The sequence below is a fragment of the Sceloporus occidentalis genome, unplaced genomic scaffold (assembly GCF_023333645.1).
Source record: "Sceloporus occidentalis isolate IW3139 unplaced genomic scaffold, rSceOcc1.0.p SCAF_2, whole genome shotgun sequence".
Lineage (NCBI taxonomy): Eukaryota > Metazoa > Chordata > Lepidosauria > Squamata > Phrynosomatidae > Sceloporus > Sceloporus occidentalis.
This window is the reverse complement of record NW_028316982.1, coordinates 215,166,258-215,187,410: the sequence shown is the minus strand read 5'-3', so window position 1 is coordinate 215,187,410 and position 21,153 is coordinate 215,166,258. Positions and strand designations below refer to the sequence as shown.

Sequence of the window (21,153 nt, the reverse complement as noted above, 5' to 3'; positions counted from 1 at the left end):
GATACGCACACACACAGGTGAGTGTATGAACTTGCTTCACTGACTACGCAGTTATTTCAATCCATCTTTAGCAGCTACTATCTTTGTGTAAGTGGGTGAAAAATAGGTAGGGCACAGACTGATGAAGCAGATTTCTACTCAGAGATGGTTCACAGGAATGTGAAAAGGGTTCAGCAAGCCCCATCTGATATGTCCATATAAGAATTATCTCTTGCTGGAAGACCTTGCACAACATTGCAGAAAGAACATTATTTTGTTGCTTTTTAGAAATTCTTGTTTCCACTCATGCAAAAACTATTCCAGCCTAAGACCTATAAAAAAGAGAGCAAGAGCCCGTTGGGCATTGCCTATCATATCTCTGACTGAACGTTATTATTCTGCAGTATTAGGGCCCTGAGAATGTGTTGCATGGGATAATGGCCATTGTGCAGACCTTTTTAAAAACAAACAAAAAAACTGTTATGTAATACTGAACATGGATGATGTCAGTGTTGTTACAATATTTTCATTTACAGAATGGAGAGATAAGTTATGTTTCGGAGAAAATAAATAAATTGAGATGATGTGTGCTGTTTTCCTTCCAGGCCGTAGACATTATCATGCTTCACACTGCCCTAGACCCACCAGCCCTGTGTCCACTGACAGCAATATGAGTGCTGCTGTAATACAGAAGATCCGACCTGCCAAAAAGCAAAAGCACCAGCAAGGACATCTGCGCAGAGAAGTCTACACAGATGGTAAATACTATTAGTTGATATACATTATTTTGTGGTACACAGACTATTTTTATAAAGCTAATACTAATTGAAAAGTGGATTGTATTTTCTGATGATATGCTCATTCAACATAGCATATTGTCATCATCACCATTGTTTACAGACTCCTGAATTCTCTTGGACATACATGCATAAAAAGTGTATTTGTTCCCTAATCAGCTGTTAAATATCACTATGTGTGAGAGCAGAGACTGCAAATGGGTACAGCAGTGGCAAATAATGCATGCATGAGATTAAAATCTTCATTAAAATAAATCCTCTATAGTGTCATTTTCCCCCTCACAGAAACAATTTAACATTCAAATAGAAGGCAGAAAAAGCATTGAATTTTAATCCTAACCATAGCATTGTTCCATGTGGCTACTTTGTGCACCAAAAGGCAAAATCTAATCATCTCCTCTCATGCCTACACACACAATATCGACTCCTGCTGAAAAGGTAATGCTTGTATTCTCTGGGGAGTATAGAAGGATAATGCAAACATTGTGATGTTGTCTAGAGAGAGCCTTTAATGAAAATGCCTCAGGAGGGCCAGCTTTTATTAAACCACCACGTTTCAGTTTCATAAAACAACCAAAGGGGTTTGTTGGAAATTTACGTAAGATATATTCCCAAAGATTTACACATCTTGTCAGGTTTTCTGAATTCTCTAAAAAGGATGGGAGTAGTGGCAAAGGCATCTTCCCCCACCCATTTTCAACAACAACAATCTGATTAGGACTTTCATTACCAGTCAGAATTTTTTCAGAGGGTCATCATTTGCCATTATCATATGAAAGCCTAATATTATAGATACTTATCCAGGGTTACAAGAAGGGGTTTTCAAGCCACTTCTCCCTGTGATTCCTGCCACTTGACAGAAAAATTTAATACAAAGCGCACAGCATGATGAGCAAAAGTAATTTTGCAATGAGTGGTTGTCCATGCTATTATCTGTACTTTATTCTGAGTATTTTCTCTCAGTAACGTCTATCTGATATTAGACTACATTAAATAGTGGCATGACACAATGCACCTGGGCCTCTTGGCTTCTGCCCAGGCTCTCTTTGTCAGTGAAACTGAATTGTCAGAGTATTATCTGATTTCAAGAGGTTATTAAGGCAGTTTTCTGCATGCTTGTTTACGTGGCTTTTTGTTTGCTTGGGTTTTGTGTGAAGGAAGAATAAATGGTATAAATCCCAAAAACTATGCCAGGAAATTTATATTTATGGATCCCCTGTAATGGCCTTTTGCAAGAATTTATAGATGTCTTAGCAAGTTTTATTAGTTTTACATGTGAAGCTCTATATGAAAAATTGACTAAGCTTCAAACCTTGATATGAACACATCTGTGCTGGCTAGAAAGCCAGAAAAGAAATCTTGTCAAGAGCTGTGCATAGTTATTTCTTTTTTCTACAATAGAAATAAATGACAGTGAGCTGAATTTGGTGGCAATGTTATGTTAGAAGTTTTTTATACAAAGCTAGATTGTATAGCACTGTTATCTAACATTGCAGCTGCTCTGACAGACCTAATCGATATGTGTTCTGTACTTTCAACCATGTGCTTGTTTTAGCACATTTTATACTGTATTTTTTGAACTTCACTTTAAAATCAAGATGGTCTATAACACATAGACAACAGAAATATATTATCTAATATTTGCAATATGCAAGACTAGTAATGGTGACTGTTTCTGGATGTGGAGTCCTTTGAAAATATACCCACCTTGTTTGTTTGTTTGTTTGTTTTTTAAAGGATAAACATAAACACAAATCATGTCTGTATAGAATGGATTATGGATTCATGCATGGTTATTCCATTAAATGTGAAATAGTACAGTATATACTCGTGTATAAGTCAAAAAAGATTTTACCAAAAAAACTGACTCAAAAACCTGGGTTGACTTATACATTGTTCAATATGAAGAATTCCCCAGCCTGGCTGTCTCCCGAAGGGACAGCCCAGCTGTAGAATAAGAGAGAGGGAAGATTGCCAGAGTGGGGAGGAGGATGGAGGGCAAGCGCTCAACTGCCAAGCCTTGTCCCCAATCCTGGCTGTCCCAGAGGGGAGGAAGGGTGCTGAGACCCTTAATTTTACCCTCGACTTATCCACAAGTGATATCAAATTCCCAAATTTTGGCCCCAAATCTGCCCTCAATTTATATGTGAGATCAACTTATAGTCAAGTATATACAGTAATTCAAAGACTAACCATTTGAATGTGAACCTACAATTTTAGAAAGTGAACTGGTAAGCTGCACTCAGACCACTTGAGAGAAACAAATCATCAAGAAAAAATGGCATGTCAATAGAGCTGCATCAAGCTACATGCACAGAATCTACTCTAATTCTAACTACAGTCAGCTCTTGCCATCCATGCCAGTGTGGCCACGTGCATACCGTGGCATACCACCATTGGAAACAATGAGACTTGAGGTCCTATGTTTTTTGTTACCCATAGAGGGAGGACAGAACCCCACAGATACAAAGGGCTGACTGTATGTCAACAAATAACGGAAAACAAAACAATGGCACACAGATTGGAAACACTCCAATCCCCAAGAAAGGGGACACCAGGGACTGCAGTATCCACAGGACAATTGCATTAATCTCCTGTGTAAGCAAAGTAGTGTTCCAAATTCTGCAAGAAATAGTTTTATTATATAAGGAATGGTAACTATCAGATATCCAAGCTAGGTTCAGGAAGAGAAGAGACACTAGGAACCATATTGCAAACAAATATTGGATAATGGCACACACAAAAGAATTTCAGAAGAAATCAGCCTGTTCTTTATAGATTATAGCAAAGCCTTTGATTGTGTAGATCATGAAAAACTGTGCATTCCTCTTAGAAAAATAGGGTGTGCCACAACATTTTATTGTCCTGATGTGTATAATCTGTATACAGGACAAGAGTCTTCTGTCCAGACAGTACACAGAGAACCAGAATAGTTTCCAACTGGCAGGGGTATCAGGCAAGGCTTTATCTAATCACCCTAACAATTTAATCATATGCTAAATCTATTATACATTAAGGAAGATTAGACTCAGAGGAAGGATGTGAATTATTGGAGGAAGGAACATAAACAGTTTAAAATACATGGATGACACCATATTACTAGCAGAAAATAACAAACTTGAACGATTACTGAAGAAAAATGAGGAAGAAAGTGAAAATACCATATACATACATATTTCAAAAAGCAAAGCTTCAATTTTTTTCCATTTTATACAAGGGACACATAAGATTGTATTTAATGGGTCTTGAGTATCCACAGTTTTCAGAATGCCTGGGATGGGGGTCTTGGAACCAAACACCAGGGGATACTAAGGATACTATACCTATTATGCAAGTCTATTTCTGTGTAGTGTCCGCAACAGAACATGACTCTGGGAAACTAAATTCTGAGGATTTGTCTAATATGAGGGTCTAACATGATGATTAATGACACTTTTCAAAGAATAAAGATACCACGTCCTGCATTCAAACCTGCCACCCACCTTACTGAACTGCACTGTATTTCCTTGGAAAGATTTCCAATAGTCTCCCTCCATCCACCATCCAGAGGGAGAGAAAGGCAAGCCAGCTCCATGAGGCCTTGTGTGAAAGAAGAAGGCCCTCCCTTCATCCACCATCCAGAATGAGAGAAGGGCAGGCCAGTTCCATCGAGCCTAATCAGAGTAAGAAGAAGGGCCTTCCTTCCAGTCCATCTGCCGTGGTCCATACATCAGAGGGAGAGACTTTCCCCCTTCCCCACTGCCATTCCCTTCTCTTTTTCTGCCTTGAGGGCAGGGAAATGTCTAATTAACAATTTGTACGCTGCTCTGATAGCCTTTATATAATAATTATATTTATAATAATTATAAAAAAAATTAGTGGTAGTAGTAGTAGTAGCCAGTAAACTTATTTAAACTATTATTCTGTCTATAACCAACTGCTGTCAGCAGTCTAGTCACAGCATTTTGGCCCCAGTGAAGCTTCCCAAGTGGTTCCAAAGTAAAATGCATTACAGTAATCCACATAGGATATAATCAAGACATGCATTGCCATGGCCAAATCTGAGACCTCAAGCTGGCACACTAGTTTTATGTGTGCAAATGCACTCCTGGCTGCCTGAATCCATGATTATACTAAGCTACTGAGACTTCAAGCAGACTGTAATCCTATCCAGGACAGGTTGAATCCCTCTGTTCTGATCTGCCTTTTCATTGACCAGGAATACCTCACTTCTCTCTGGATTAATTTCCAGTCAGTCTTCATCTGACAATAATTGGTCTAGTGCCAAAACCGCTTCCTTGGAATTACATGGAGAAAGAGATAGAATTTTGTGTTGTCACAATACGGATGTCCCTGAATCCCAACTCTCTGTCCAAAGAGTTGGGGTTCACTGACATCCGTATTGTGACAACACAGAATTCTGTCTTTTTCTCTCAGTAGTTTGTGTTTATAATAAATATCTGGAGGAACATTACAGTTTTTCTTTAGTAGGCAACAGTAGGGGTTTGCTGATATACAAGGCGTTTGAAAGTCCCGATCCAGTGCTCCTCAGCACAGAAAACCACGCCCAAAAGATGCAGGAACTATGCTGCCTCCCTCGGCAAGTTATGAAAGTGAAGCATGAACCCTAGGAGGGAGGGAAGGGTGAGAGCCGGCAAACAAAAATGGGGCCAAATGCCGGATGGCATGGCCTAATAAAGGGTGGCCAGCCAATCAGCAGGCAGGAAGCATGGGCGGCCTGCCTCCTGGCCAATCCCTGCGCTGTAGACCCAACAACTGGACTTGCCTGGTGAGTTGGGCAGTCCCATTTGCTATAGAATTAGGAAGGCACCAAACATATTATTAGTATTATGCATAATATTCAGTCCAATCTGCAGGTAACATCCCTCTTTTCAACTTTCAAGTTCAATTTTGTATTGTTAGTTTTTTGTGAGTTTTTCGGGCTTTGTGGACATGTTCTAGAAGAGTCTGTTCCTGATGTTTTGCCAACATCTGTGGCTGGCATCTTCAGTGAACGCTTGCCTGGAAAAAAAGTGTGTGTCTGTGTGTGTGTGTGTGTGTGTGTGTGTGTGTATACATACACACACACACACACACACACACACACACACTCTGTGTGAGCCTGGGAATGCAGGAGTGATTTGCATATGTATTGTTCTGTGCTGATGGCAGGCCTCAGGCTGGGAGGCTAATGCAAAAGAGGATGAGTGTCTGCTAAATGGTGATCATTATCTGCTGGGAAAGCCCCTGACTCTGAATGGTTTCCCATTTGCATTTGCTGAGTCCTTATTTTGCTGTTCCTCAGGACTCATAGCCAAATTTTGTTCACTTTAAGGGTTTCTTCTTTCCGGTTGAAATTATCCAGATGTTTGTGGATTTCAATGCAAAATTTCAATTTTGTATATTTGTTGAAAATGCAAATATTATGAATTAAGAAAATGAATCTAAATCATGGAAAGGGAGCCAGCAACCTGTCTATGGTCCCTCAGTGAGTCCATTGTAATCCACCCATTTTCCCTCTATTTTTTTATTCAGCACTCCCTGCCATCACTGCTGAATTCTGGCAAAATTACAGCCACAAACATAACAGATGGTTACACTAGTGTAATGCACCAACAGGATTTCATCATGGAGTTTGTGTTCGAACTATGGTTGTTTGGATTTATTTATTTATTTATTGGTCTAACTGAATTTTAAGCACTGAAAAGAGAAGAATGAAAATACTGTTACCAAAATGGCAGTCTTCATACATTTTTAAAGTAATAGCAACTAGAATACTATCATTATCAGGCTGAAAATGCTTATAATGCTATTGTCTAATGTTAAACTGAGAATATATTTTAATAAGACAATTTTAATTTCCTTTGATTGAACTGAACAATCCCTCATATTTGAAAGAGTTTAAATAAATATTTGTACTTTTTCTTCTTCCAGTTTTGACATAGCTGGTTGAATTGATTCCTCTTCTCCCCAAATTATTTCTCCATGGTTTCTGTATCTTTTCATTTAGAGCATTGTGAAAATTACAGGTACTTTTTTATATATATAAAAAGGCACATATGATTTTTTCCCTACATAGGACATTCTGTAAAATAGCATCTGCTAATTGGTTTTTTTTTAAGCAGGCAAGGACGTAGCAATATGCAAACACATATAAATGGAATAGATGAGAATAGCTGACCTTTTCTAGTTACCTCTGAGTCCCGTATATTGGTTTGATGTCATTCTGTGATTTATTTTTTATTTCTCACCATGGAGGCCTTCATTTCCTTTTTTAATAACTAAGTGTGCCAGTTTACAGCAGACAAGGCAGATTGATTCTGGATTTTCTCTGTGATTTGAGCTGTTAAATAAATACTGTTGGGGTGAAACAGTGTTGACCTCTGAAAAGTTTCATTTTTTGATTTGGAGGATTTCTCTCAGCAAGGAATGATGTGTTGTAATAAAACTTCCTCTACCTTCTCTGCAGGTTGCAACAAAGCTTCCTATAAGGAGCATATCACTTTGCAGTACTCTTTAGAGATGTATACCAAATTGCATTTTTAACAAAAGGTCTTTTGAAACTGAGTCATTTCCCCTTAAAGCACTATCAGCATTTTTTTTTAAAAAAAAAAACCTACTGTGGCCTGTTACAGACTGCCAAAATAAAGTTGCTTCAGGTCTCTTTGGAGGTATGCTATTTAAATGATGCATGGGTCCTAAGAGTCCGGAGGTCGCACCAAAGCCACACTCCATTCCTAAGCATTGGAGTGTGGCTTTGGTGCAGCTTCCGGATTCTTAGGATGCATGCATCATTTAAACAGCATACCTCCAAAGAGACCTGAAGCAGCTTTATTTTGGCAGTTTGTAACAGGCCTGTGAATCTAAAAAAATACATTTGGGTATATTTTAGAATGAAGAAGTAAAAATTTCATTAAGTTACAAAAAAAATTGTACATCCTGAATCAGAATTATGTAGACATTTGACAGCTATACCCCTTTTAGTAGAACTTTTAGTAGAATCCATGAGTGTTGCTTATAGGAAGAGGGCAAAGACATGGATTCGGTATGAGAAAGAATTCAACAAAATGTTCAGATACAGGAGTAGGCAAAATGAATGCCTGTTTCTGACGATTTGAGAACTGCTGATCCATGTTATGTTGACATTGCACTATGTCCCTGATAGCAGAAATCCAAGCTAATTTTATCCTATCAAGTATAAAATAATTTTAATTTTTAGAACAGTAAAGTAAATCATTGTTCTTTCATGCTATAGAAAATTGCCACAACATGCCCATTTTATAAATCTTGATGCATTTAAAGCCAACTATACCCATGTTCTTTTAATACGAATTGCTACAGTTGTGCCCAGTGTTCTCCCATTGTGCATGTTGGCTGAAAGGAAGTACCTGATAGACCCATTAACTCAAAAACACAGCTGGTCTGAGATTTGGAAAGTGTTCTCATTTCCTTTTTCAGATATACATTTATTGCAAATTACAGCAGCAGGGATGTTAAAATTTTACTCTTCTTCATTTTGCAATAGATGCATTTGGGGGACGATATGCAGTACAAGCACATGGCTATTATTTATGCCTTTCACAGACCCATTTTCCTCCACCTGCTCCCTTGATGTATACCTGTCATCAGCTTCCAGTGCTCTTGATGCAAAGCAGCCTTGGGTCTTACTTTCCTCTAGTGAGCTTTTGAAAGGTTTCTTACTTCTATGACAGCATGTGCTATGACTTACAGCCTTTTTTATTTTAAAGTTGTTAATTCTTAATTATAGAACAGAAAAATAGCATGAGGAGTTATGCATGGATAAAAATAATCATTTGAAAAATTATCCTTAATATTCTAATAGTATTTAAAAGGAGAATTAATAGGTCATATGAAGCGTCAAGTACTGTACTTTCCATTTTCTGAACCTTCCTCAGAGGTGTCTTTATCTGCATTTGAATGTATCCTAGTATTTTATTTTATTTTATTTTATTTTATTTTGCAGAATATGCAACTGCAAAGCCTGTTCAAGGGTGACTATTTTAAATAAAAGATTTGCATGGAATAAAGCTCCTGGTTTAGGACGTTCTATTTTACAATGAAATTATTAAATTTTAAAATAATTTATATGATAATGTGGTAGATTATTTATCTATCTGCAGATATACCTATCTTTAGATATCAGTTGACTAATACAGTGTTGTTGTCTCATTCGCCATTATGTCATTTTTCAACCATGGCAACCCTAATTATTTCTATTTAATGAAAAGTAAATAAAGGGGGAAGATAGATGGATAACTAAATAAATGAGAAGCATTCAAAAGCCTCAGGTCACCAACATCCCTGCTCCAGACCTGTAAACCCAAGGACATTGAATCCTTGTTAAAATAAATCCATCTGTAATATGGTATCATCCAAAACCACAAAACAGTGCTACATCTATTGGGCCAACCAAAGCACATGTTGTAAGCTTTCAGAACTCCACTAACTTCTCCATCAGGCAAGGAATTTAACACCTTTGCTTGATGAAGAAGCCAGTGGAGTATAATGTGTATATTGTTTGGATCAATCACTGTTTTGTGATTTTGGATGATACTCTACTATGCTATATGGCCAACGGGGCTACCTCTGGACATGTCATCTGTACTATGGCCTTCTTCTTTTCTACTGTCATTTTTTCTGAGTCTATATGCTACTCCATATACTGTCCTGATCCTGGCCTCTTGTCCAGAGTATTGTTTACACATTAAGACAAGTAGGTGTTGTGGTACACCCATTTCTTATAGTGTGAACCCTAACTTTTCATGATCTGCAATGGGGAACTGTGGGAGGCCAGGAACTCCATTACCCTCCCCAGGTGGCCTTGGAAGGGTGCTTGCATAACAAACAAAATCCTTTAAAATGTCCTCCAGTGTCCTCTAGAGGCTATGAGGTGCATTTTTGCCATGTTTTTATCTCCCTGGCCAATTTTAGGCCCAAGAGGGGCCTTTTTTTAACTAGAACAAGTGACTAGACATGGCCTATTAATCACTGCCTGTTTTAAAATGGACTTTGTGGAATCCTAAAATGGCCTGGGTACCCCAGAAACTTGGTAAGAAAGAATGCCCCTTAGAGGTTATTTAGTGCCATTTTTGGGGCAACAGTTAATTCCAGACTGGGCTTTGAGGGGGGCACAAAAACACCACTGGGGGAACATGCCCCCTGGGCCATACTTTGCTGACTTCTGTTCTACTTAGGAAAAGGCTTTGCTATAATCTAAAAAAACATAAGTTGCTTTTCTTCTGAAATTCTTTGGTGTTTTCCATTGTCCAACATATATGTTTGGTATATGATCCATAGTGCTTAGTATGGCATTTCCCCCTCCATATATAGTAAAGGTCTGTCATATAATCCTCAGCATCACTTTGCTTGCATGGGAGATCTGTGTAATAATGTGATGTCTACTGTGATACCTGGTGCCTCCTTTCTTGGAGGCTGGACTGTATATTGAGTGTTCCTAATCTGTAGATAATTATTTTGTTTTCCAGATTTGTCGACAGGTTTTAGTTAGAAGTAAGATCGCATCTGTCTCTGTAGCTTTGAAACAGCACTATTGATATGCTATCTATTCCTGTTGATTTATTTCTCTCAAATATTTTGGTGTACTCTTCTAATTCACTTTCTAAAATTATGGAGATACATATACAGCTATGGATATACATAGATGTATAAAAGAAGTCAACTCAAGGCCAATTTTGGTAGGAGATGAAAAAGAAGGCTTTTTGTTTTAAGAGTGTATAAGGTGTGACCCTTTAAATTATGGAGGCTGTTAGGTTATATAAGGATCTTAAGTTACATCTGAAATATGGAACTATTTTATTATCCCCTCACCCACTGCCCCTTAAGATGGAAACTGTAGTCTTCTTTCACCTTTCCTAACAATTTTTCATTTGAACAAAAAAGAAAGAAATGTGGCTGGTGATAGCCCCTCCTTCCATGTTCCAACTTTCATTATTCTGAACTCCAAGTGGGAGAAAAACAGCCAGTATCTGATGGAACTAATCCCCCACCTTACTGCCATTCCCATTTCCTTCTGTTTCTCATCTTAGATCCCAAGCTTAAAGGCAACTAACTGTCAAATGAATGGTTTGTAAGCTTCAGTGGCACAGTATGAATACTTTAAATACAGTAAATCAGTTTGAAGAACCTTAAAGAAGTGTAAACATGGGGTTAAGTTCTTCCTCAGAGGTCCCTCTGTATGTTGGAACATGAAGGGAAGCTTGGATGGTGGAAAAGTGGGATGGCACTTCTCTTTGGCAGAATGCTACTGGCTGAACTCCTTCTTTAATAAAGTCAGATGGTATCATTTTTAGAAGAAACTATTAAAACTAATTTGTTCCACATGGCTTTTAACATTTCAGCGCATAAGATTCTCTGCTGCTTTAAATTCTGTTTTTTTCTGAAGTTTTAAGGTTTTTAATTTCTAAAAAAAATTAACACTTTTAAATTGCTTTACCATTATAATTGTAACTTACCCTGAAGACCCAATTTTTGTTCAAGAGGTAGATCACAAATAACAAAACAAAATAATTACAATGGTTCTCAGGGCTCATTGGCCCAGCGAGAAGGTTTTGCTGGCCTCTCATTGGAGAGACCAGAAGATTTAAATAAAAATGGCGCGCTTTGAGAGGCCGTTAGACAGGGAGGGGGCAGGGATAAGCCTGTTTAAGGCTCTCCTGCCCTTGCTTCCCTGTCAGTTCAAAAGAGCTGGCCCACCCTACCACCTCAACGACAGTGTAAGATTCATTCTGGTTGCTTCGGAGCCGGGTAGGAATTTTTGCCCTTGTTTTCCCAAGGGGGTTTTGCCTACCCTACATTGCTGGATGAGAAATTGGACGATTGGCTTGGGTGTGGCCATAAATAGGCCTCATGCATAGGCAGGTGGGGGGGGAGATAGTCGGATTGGTGAGCACCTCGGCACCCTCCTAAAGGGTGAAGGTGAGTCTCTGGAACAGAAGTTTACATCTTGAGGCTAAACACGAAGGGAAAGAGATTTGCCTTGGGGCGGGCTTGAGATTCAAACCCTCACTTAAGTCTTGAGAGTTAAGTGGGGAAGTCTTGGGTTGGCCTTCCGGATGAGGGCCGGCCAGGGGCAACCCAAATTATGGATTGCCCTTGGGGCTCAGATGTTTTCACCCTTTTTGGAAACTGGGGAATTGGTCTTGGAGCAGACCATCTGCCAGCTGTTCCTACACAAGGTTCTCCCTCCTGGGCTTGCAGTTCTCAAGAAATAAAGTTAAATAGGTTGAATTTTAATAAAGTTGCCCATTTTATAACCCAGTTCTCTGTGTCTGGTCTCGTTATTTAATGAGTTGGTCAGCAATGTCAAAGATGCTGGATGAGACTTTTAATTTTTTCCCACCTCTTATAGATCTGCCACCTCCACCAGTGCCACCTCCTGCTATAAAATCTCCTACCGCCCAGTCCAAATCTCAACTAGAGGTACGGCCTGTCATGTTGCCAAAGTTACCTTCTGTAGAACCCAGGACAGAAAGAGCAGTGGAAAAAAAAGGAGCAGGCTACAAGGGGAAAGAAGGAGTTGAAAGCCGCCAGCATTCTGATGTACGGACAAGTTCAGGGGAACGGCGAGAATCACAGGAACAGCAAAGTGATAGCAAACTACGAGGAAACAAAGCAACAAGGCGAGAAGGCACACCAGCAAAAACACATCTTCTCCAAGGTGATTTGATATGCTCGTCATGTGTTAATTAAAGGTTTTTCTCCTCTTGTAGTTATTAACAAAATTGGGAAAGTACAGTCGTCAAACCACATTTGCCGCTGACATACAAGCTAGGGTAGCTGCTGCTTCTTATTATGGGCATAATATCTTAGCCACTGAAATTATAAAATCTTAGCTGCTGAAATTTAATTATGACATAGAACAAAACAAACATAGAGTATGCAACAAGTAGGAAATATTAAGCAAATTAAATACAATTCCCGTAAGAAATCCATTTTTTCCAATATGTCTGAAGAGAAGGGGATGCTTGCATCTCATGGGTTATTTTAACACAAAAAGAAAACCTTTCCTTGCATTGTGCTCTTTTATATTTTAATAAAGTGAATGTACACGTTTTCTTTATATTCTTGATACCAAAGAATGCAGTCAAAGAAACCAAAGTCCACTCAATCTTTCCTAAAAATATGACAAGCATAATAACAGAACAGTGATGGGCTAACTTCTGGATAAACAGATTATAAAGTTAAAGCCAAATCATGTAACAAAACTCATCAATGAGTTTAATTTTTTTCTTTATGACAACCAGTAAAGTCTGATAGCAGAATGTGCATGAAGGTATCTATATATGGTTCTATAAAACTTGCCAGCAAAGAAGCAAACCCTCATTTGGTAATCATTAATTTGTACTTATGTGGACATGTGCATGCACACAGAAAGAAACAGAAGAGCAACTGGAAAGTAAATTAATTAAACTGCCACAAAAGCAAGAGATCATTATGAGTGGTCGTGGGTCACTATAATAAATAATAAATAAATAAAATTTTTATTTATATACCGCCCTTCCTCAGATCAGGGCGGTTTACAGCATTTTAAAAACATTACATTAAAAACATCAATAACATTACAAATAAAAACAGAAAAGCCCCGAGTTAGCCAGTCCTCTTGCCAGTGAAGAGGAAGGAGGTCCATAGGACATCTTAATCGGGGAATGCATTACCAAAAAGGAAGGTCTTCAAATCCCTTTTAAATTGGGCCAGGGAGGTGGCCGAGCGGAGCTCTATGGGCAGCGTGTTCCAAGGGGCCGGGGCGGAGATGGAAAATGTCTTCCTGGTAGTGGAGACAAGCCTGGCCCCGGGAACCCTAAGTAGTTGCTGCCCAGATGTTCTGAGGGTGCGGGACGGAATGTATGGGGAGAGGCGGTCCTTCAGGTATCCTGGGCCCAAGCCATTTAGGGCTTTATAGGTCATCACCAACACCTTATATTGCGCCCGGAAGCGAATCGGCAGCCAATGCAGATCTTTTAGCACCGGTGTAATGTGGCTGGCCCTGGAAGTACTATAAACAGAAGTCATTTGTAAAATCCTCCAAGATAGGTGCTGCAGTTGTTCTTTTTGAATGTATGTGTTAATGGTATAAAGCAAATGGCTATCCTGCCAGTGAAATTTTAAAAAAGCATTGTTAATGTTTGGGTGATTTATCACTCCCAGAAAACCTTAAAATATTGGTGTAAATATTAGTTCTGGGTATTGACTCACAGAATTATAGAGCTAGAAACAAAATGAATATGAGATATTTATTTCATAAAACCAGTTTTACTAATAAAATCCAAACTTTTTTTTAAACCATGATCTAACTGCTTTCCTTCAGCAATGTCTTCTCTCACACTAAGATATTTGGTTTTTTAAGTATTAAAAATGCATTATGTCAGAAAAATTTTTGAGAGAGCTGCTGCCATTCGATATAGTAAACTATTCTGAGACAGAAGATCCAGTTGTCTGAGTCGGTATAAGACCCTTATCCACCAGTTCCTGATGCATGAGTGCAAATCATGAGCATATACAGTGAATTGGTGTTTTTAGGGCCATGAGGCACCATGTGAAGTTGAGTGTGCAAATTCCAATTTTTAAACTGTGTAACCTTTAACACACACACAACCATGCATAACCAACACATGTCACTGTGTTTTAGCTGTACACATTCAATACGCAGAGAAGAGCAGGGCCATTCTCAGTGGATGTACTTTCTCCACACGTTATAGCAAGAGTGTGAGACAAGGCACAGTTGAAGGCAGTTAGATGTGCTTTTCTCCTCAATGAAAAAAAAGTGCACCCGCATTATATGCAGCTTTGAGCATATGCTCAAAGCTGTGCGAGGCACAAGGGAAGGCGCATCCCATTCACATGAATGAGGCGTACTCCCGTGACATGCGCCCTGTACGCCGCCCCCGCAGCACGAGCCCCATTCATTTGAATGGGGCTTGAGCATCTGTGTATTTTTGTCTTACCCAGGGGTCCGGAATGGATCCCCTATGTAAGAGAAGCGCGGACTGTACATATGCAGCCCTAAGGCAAACGTGTGCCTGCATATGCTACTAACAGGATACTAAACATAGTAATCATAAATAATAAAATCTTTATTTATATTTCCCGCCTCCCCATGGATTGAGGCGGGAGCACAACAGATAAAATCAGCATTACAACACATAGATTTTTGCAAACTCACAAATTCCTACAATATATTAATTACCGGTCAATTATAAAAACAATATAAAAATTATCATTACAGTCTATGTGCACATCATCCGTAGGAGGTAAACATTTTCAGGGTTCAATCATAGTAGATCAGGTGGGTAAGCCCGTCGAAAGAGATCCATCTTTCTTAAAAGAATCTAGAGTGTTAATAAGACAGATCTCTTCCAGTAGGCCATTCCAGAGTCTGGGGGCAACAGCAGTAAATGCTTTGTGAAAAGTTGATCTTAATCTGACTTCTGGGTGTTGTATGCTACTGTGGATGAGTTCTTAAGACTTGAAGTTTTTTTCCCATTTGACATGTTCCAAGACTATAACTACTAGTAAATACCAAAGCAGGATAGAAAACAGAATGTATCTGCAGTAGCCATTTATATATACCTATATTTATACACATATCATTCTCTTCATAGAGGACATTCTGCCATATTGTAGACCTACATTTCCAATATCGAACAATACTAGAGATCCCAGTTCCTCAAGTTCCATGTCATCCAGAGGATCAGGAAGTAGACAAAGGGCTGAACAAACAAATCTAAGTCGAAGGAATATTGCGGAAATGCAGGTATTTGGAACCTACGAGCGAGAAGAGGATGAAGAAGAAGAATTACAGGTAATGTGAGTTTCCATAATCACTAAGGACCTTAATCTGTTGTAAAAATGCAATGTATGTCTCACAATGCTAATTTTTTTTTTTACCTTTAATTGGTTAGTCTACAGAGATTTAAGATTTTGGCTTTATCAAATAAACCTAATTGCAGCTATACTGGCAGTTCATATACCTTATAGTTTAAACCACTAATGTAAGAATGACTCAGAATTTAGAGCTTTTACATTTCTATACCTTTTTTTTTTTTTTGCTGATGATTATACTTGATACAAAATGTGAATATGAATATGTCCCTTATGTAAGATGGCAAAATCAAGGTTTCCTTTTGAAATTACAGTCCTTTGGAATCCACATCCCTCGCTTATGCGGAGGGATGAATGGAGGAAAAATAATGTGGTGTAGATATGCGCCTATATTCAAGCCAAATAGGGGCTTGAATATATGCAAAACTCCATATTTTGCATAGTGTGTGTGTGTGTGTGTGTGTGTGTGTGTGTGTTCCAGAATGGAATGAAAACAGAGGGTCGACTGTAATTATATATATATATATATATATATATATATATATATATGGAGGCATCAATCCGTGGAATTTGTGAATACAGAGGGCCAACTGTAATTCTCTGCCATGATTATATGATTATATGATTAAGAAGATACACTCACTCTATTTAGAGAACTCAATGTTTATTTAAATATTATGTAGTATAGATTGGGTTTCCCTTATTCAGAATTCCAAAATCCAAAATTATCCATATGGGTGGCTGAGATAGTGACATCTTTGCTTTCTGATAGTTCAGTGTACGCAAACTTTGTTTCATGCACAAAATTATTTAAAATGTTATGTATAAAATTACCTTCAGCCTATGTGGGGAAGATGTATACAAAACATAAATGAATTTTATGTTTAGACTTGGATTCCATGTCCAAGATTTCTCATTATATTTATTCCAAAATTAAAAGAAAATCTATATTACAAAAAACTTCTGGTCCTAAGCATTTTGAATAAGGGAGACTTAGCCTAAATGAGAGAAAGTTATTTTATCTTATATATTCTCAATATAGCATACACATATATTTTGAGAGAGAAAGCAAAGTAATACCCAATTATTGTTGTTTTACAGGAAACTGAAAGCTGAAGATGTACTGTAACACATTTTTGAAATTGAATCAGAAAAATATCACATAAGATGCCTCAAGTCTGATGATATTTGATGCCAGAAATACTGTTCAGTGCAATCAGAGTGTACAATTTCTCATCTTTTTATGATACTAGAATGCCATTTCTTTATTTTCTTTTAAGACCCCAGTTATAATGAACATCCTTTGTATTTTCCCTTAAATATAGCACATTTTCTCTGTCCATGAGAAGTGCTCTTTTTGGTGCTAGCGGAGCTGCTGCTTCCACCTTTGGAAAGAAGGGGGAACCTTACTTTGCTCCAACTGGGGGGCAGAGCAGTTCAATACAAGTATGTCACCAAACTAATTCATAAACTTAAGTATAGACTATCATTGATTGGACAATAAAAGCTGCAACAAATGATATCTATGCAGAAATTTGTTTTGTTTTGTAAATTTTTCTAATGCTGTTACAACTGCACTTGGTGCAAACAGCATTGTATTGCCTTTCGGCAGTCAGACCCCTTTGCAGCAAAAATGCAACTTCATACAATTTGGGTTATCATAGCTCAAACTGTAAATACGTATTCCTTTTTCAAAAACCCTGTAGTACTTTATAATTTGTCTAGTTTGTAATCCATTTACTCCTGGAGGTACATTCTTTACTGCAGAAGTTCTTTAGGATAGGAGGAAGGCATGGCAATCAAAACATGGCAATTATGTTGTGGGTTACATCTATCAGATACTCAAGGAGTTGTCAGCTTTGACCAATGCTAATGAAGATGCCAATTCAGAAAGCAGATGGACATTTTTAAGCATCCTTAGCAAGGAACATCATCGTCATCATCATGACTGGCCCAAATCTCAGACCTCTACTTTATAGTGTCAGTTCACCTTAAAGAAGAAGTGCCACTTAAAGAAGTTATGTTTTGATCTTAGATTTTTCGGGAGGGAGGGTTGCTTTTGATTTTTAATGCACTGTTTATCTTTTTTTTTTTTTTTTTTTTTTTTTGGTTTTAAAAGCACAATCACTAAACTTTATTTGTAAAACATTGTAACTATTAACCGTTTTTGTCTTACTGTAAGATGTTAAGCTTTTGTTTGTTTTTTTCATATTTTATTAATGCTCTATGTTTGTATTGGGAATATTTGAATGCTGACAGATGGTAAAGGTAGCAAACCTAGAAAGGGCCATAAACAGAACACTTTTCCCATTTCCTGAACTTTTAATTCTTACATTTCCTGTGGCCTATCTCAACATTGGATTTCCACTGAAACTGAAATAGTGCCATTAGTCCCTTTTGAAATTCCAGAATGATGTCCTCTGTCCGTAGATTTTTATGATCTCTTTTGTAATTATATGATTTCTTTGTCATCGGTGCTAATGGAAAATTGTGTGTTTGTTTATGGACAATTATCAGGCCTAGCCTCAGTGGGGGGGAACAGTGTTTTGGTATTTACTGAGGCCTAAAAGTTTCATTTAGCTAACTTTTAAGAAATGGTTACAATAGAAAGGGTGTGCAGTACTGAGGGAAAAGCCCATGTGATTAATGTTTTTCATTATGTTCATGTAAGAAACCTCATATTTTAGCCATAATTTTGCATACCAAGGATTCAATAATCATAAAGTAATTTTTGTCACATTATTTATTAAAAACGTTCTCAAATACATTATCCTTTGATGTCCATTTTGTTGTTTTACCCATGGACCAAATTCACAGACTTTCTCATTGCTGTAATATGAACAACTACAACAATCAAACAAATTGTTTTACAGTGCTCCCACACCATACATGGGCTCACCATATGTGGACCTGAAGTCATGAGGACGGCAAGCACTAATATGATGAATGGGGCCTGGTGTACTCTGCACTGCATGTCACGGGGGCACGGACCATTCAAATGAATGGGGCTTGATCACACGTGGGATTTGTCTTACGCCGGGTGGGGGGGGGTCCAGAACGGACCCCCATGTAAGGCGAGGGCACACTGTATTTTATTTACAATACATGGAATATTTTTGTTTGGTTTTATTATTGGTCACCTATGAATTTTAGGATCAGAAAGTTCAGATGGTCATTAAGACCTGGAGCTGTGTTTTTTAAAGATGGCAAAATATTAATTTTGAGCCCATATTAGAGCCACAACACATTGCTATGGGACTGGTTGATTTGGGGACACCCAGTGTCAGTATATATTTGCAAATTTGAAAATAGTGCTTCCAAATGCCACGCAATACCTCTGCTTTGTATGCCAAGAATTGGGGAGGTAGAGCTGTCCATAAATGGGTTGGGGGAAGTATCCCAAAGATTCTGTGCCATGGGTTAAATCTGGGACCTGATCTTCGCATGCATCCACCCAGCTATACTGACACTGTGGGGGTGGGAAGAACCAAGTATGCAGATTGGGAAGGTGTTTCAGGGTAACTAATGTTTCGGTTAGCCTACCCAACAAGAAGCAACTGCAGTGGAGAGAATTGTGAGATTTGATATCTAGCACTAGACAGAAAGGAACAAATGTCATTCCACCCTGTGTTTATCAAACCTAAGTCCATGCACACGTTTTTCAGGCAGCTATGGAGAAGTCATGAGAAAGAAGGCATATGATTGGTTCTCTCAGAGTTTGCAATACTTCATTTTTTCAGTGTGTGGTGCTGACTGAAGATGTTGGCCAGTGTGCAAACCCACATCTAAATAGCTTGGGCACTTTCTCTCTGGCAAACAAGAAGCTTGGCTAATACACATTACAGTGGGCCCTTGGTATCTGCTAGAGTTTGGTTCCAAGACCCCTCCCCCAATGGATATCAGAATTCATGGATGTTTAATTTCTGTTATATACAGTGGGGTAGTAAAATAGTGGCCCTTTTATGGTATGGCAAAATCAAGGTTTGTTTTTTAATATTTTCAAGCCGTAAATACAGAATCCATAGATGCAGAGGGCCAACTCTACATCTTTTTCTGTCCTTCAAACTGGAGGCAAGTAACAACTGCTGCTTCTCCCTATGTTTTGCTTCTAGCCCCACAATGAAACACAATAATAGCTGTGCATGGCCACCACATATCCTATTTGCTCAACTTTCCTTTTTTATGCATGAAACTGATGAAAACAAACATTAGGATGGGTGGTGGGTTGTGGGGGGGGAGAATTGTTACTTATCCATGGGATGTCAGTTGACAAATTCAGGTGCAGCAAAGAGAGCTGATGGTGTGTATCTTGACCTATGGCAGGAAAGGCTGTTCTGAGGCCAGACTCCTTTAGCAGATTCCCAGGAGCCTTGTATTTAAAAAGTCATACATGTCCCTTTATCTGTCAAAAAGGGGGAAAGGGAGACTATTTATAGTTGTTTTCCTGTTTTCTTCCACCTACACTTGAGGGTGAATGAGCTTTTCCATGGAAGAGCAGCAAGTATTGTGTTCAGAGTATGAACATGAAAGGAAACAAAATAAGGACATTCCCTAAAAATTGTAAATGCGTTATTATAATAGAATTCCACTGTTTGTCCTCATCATTTCTAATTACCATATAGAAAAGAATGATTCTTTTTTGCTGTTGTTTTACAAAAATGTAAAACAAAAGTTTTTATAATGTAACAAAACTGTCAATATGTGGTTGGAGTTCTGCTGGTGATGTACACAGACATAACTAAACAAGAAGGTGTTCAGTCAGTCATATTCACTTTGTGACTTATGCCACCAGTACGCTAATCATTTTCTGTAACCTAAGAAGCTAATGTTTACTTTCATTACAACTATACCTAAATTAATTCCCAGTCTTTGCTATATAGTACTTATCTGAATTCATTAACCATTAAGGTTCCTGTGAGCAAAGGAGTATCTCAAGTTTTGTTTCTTTACTGTGCAAGACAGAGAATTTCAGGGACATTTATATAATGAATAAAATAATTTTTAGGCGTAATAATAATAGGTTTTTAAAAACTAAAAAACGTAAGATTTCCAAGGATTTGAATTTTGAAGGTAGTAACACTATTGAGGGAAGAATGGGACTAGAAGAAGTGGGGGTGTTTGGAAGTGAATTCTTTCACAGTTTATGCGCAGACCCACTTTTCCCAAGACTGAATTCAGTTTGTAGAGCCATGGTAGCAGTTCACATATCTTTTCATTTCCCTCTTCCTTGACCAGCACTGAGGTTGTAAATATGTGGCCCTCCAAGATACTGGACTGTCAGTCTTATGCAGCACTGGGAACTGCAACCCAACAAAATCTGGAACGTCATCAGTTCCCCCAACTCTGCCACACAATGAGAAGCTTAATAAGGTGGAAAGGGAAGCAGAAACAGGAAGGGCAATGGAAATAGCGAACTTTCTAGCAGCATTTTGAGTGAGTTGGTCTTCATAACAAGAGGGTTTCTTGGGGGAGGGGACTAGGATTTTTTCTAAAATTTGTGTGAGCTCAGATAACAGATAAATTTTAAGTTGAAACTGAT

General features: G+C 38.3%; 1 protein-coding gene across 6 annotated transcripts in view; it reads left to right on the top strand.

The window, feature by feature from the left end:
* The window catches only part of LOC149319683 (roundabout homolog 1), a 764,680-nt gene extending 747,725 nt beyond the window's left edge, over positions 1-16,955 (top strand). For all 6 annotated transcript variants that reach the window (XM_089512200.1, XM_089512201.1, XM_089512203.1 and 3 more), the window contains 4 exons: positions 585-737; positions 12,145-12,453; positions 15,395-15,594; positions 16,716-16,955. In XM_089512200.1, the coding sequence (XP_089368326.1) occupies positions 585-737; positions 12,145-12,453; positions 15,395-15,594; positions 16,716-16,730 (677 nt within the window). In that variant the 3' untranslated portion in view covers positions 16,731-16,955. The remainder of the gene's footprint in view (positions 1-584; positions 738-12,144; positions 12,454-15,394; positions 15,595-16,715) is intronic.
* Positions 16,956-21,153: the final 4,198 nt, after the last annotated feature.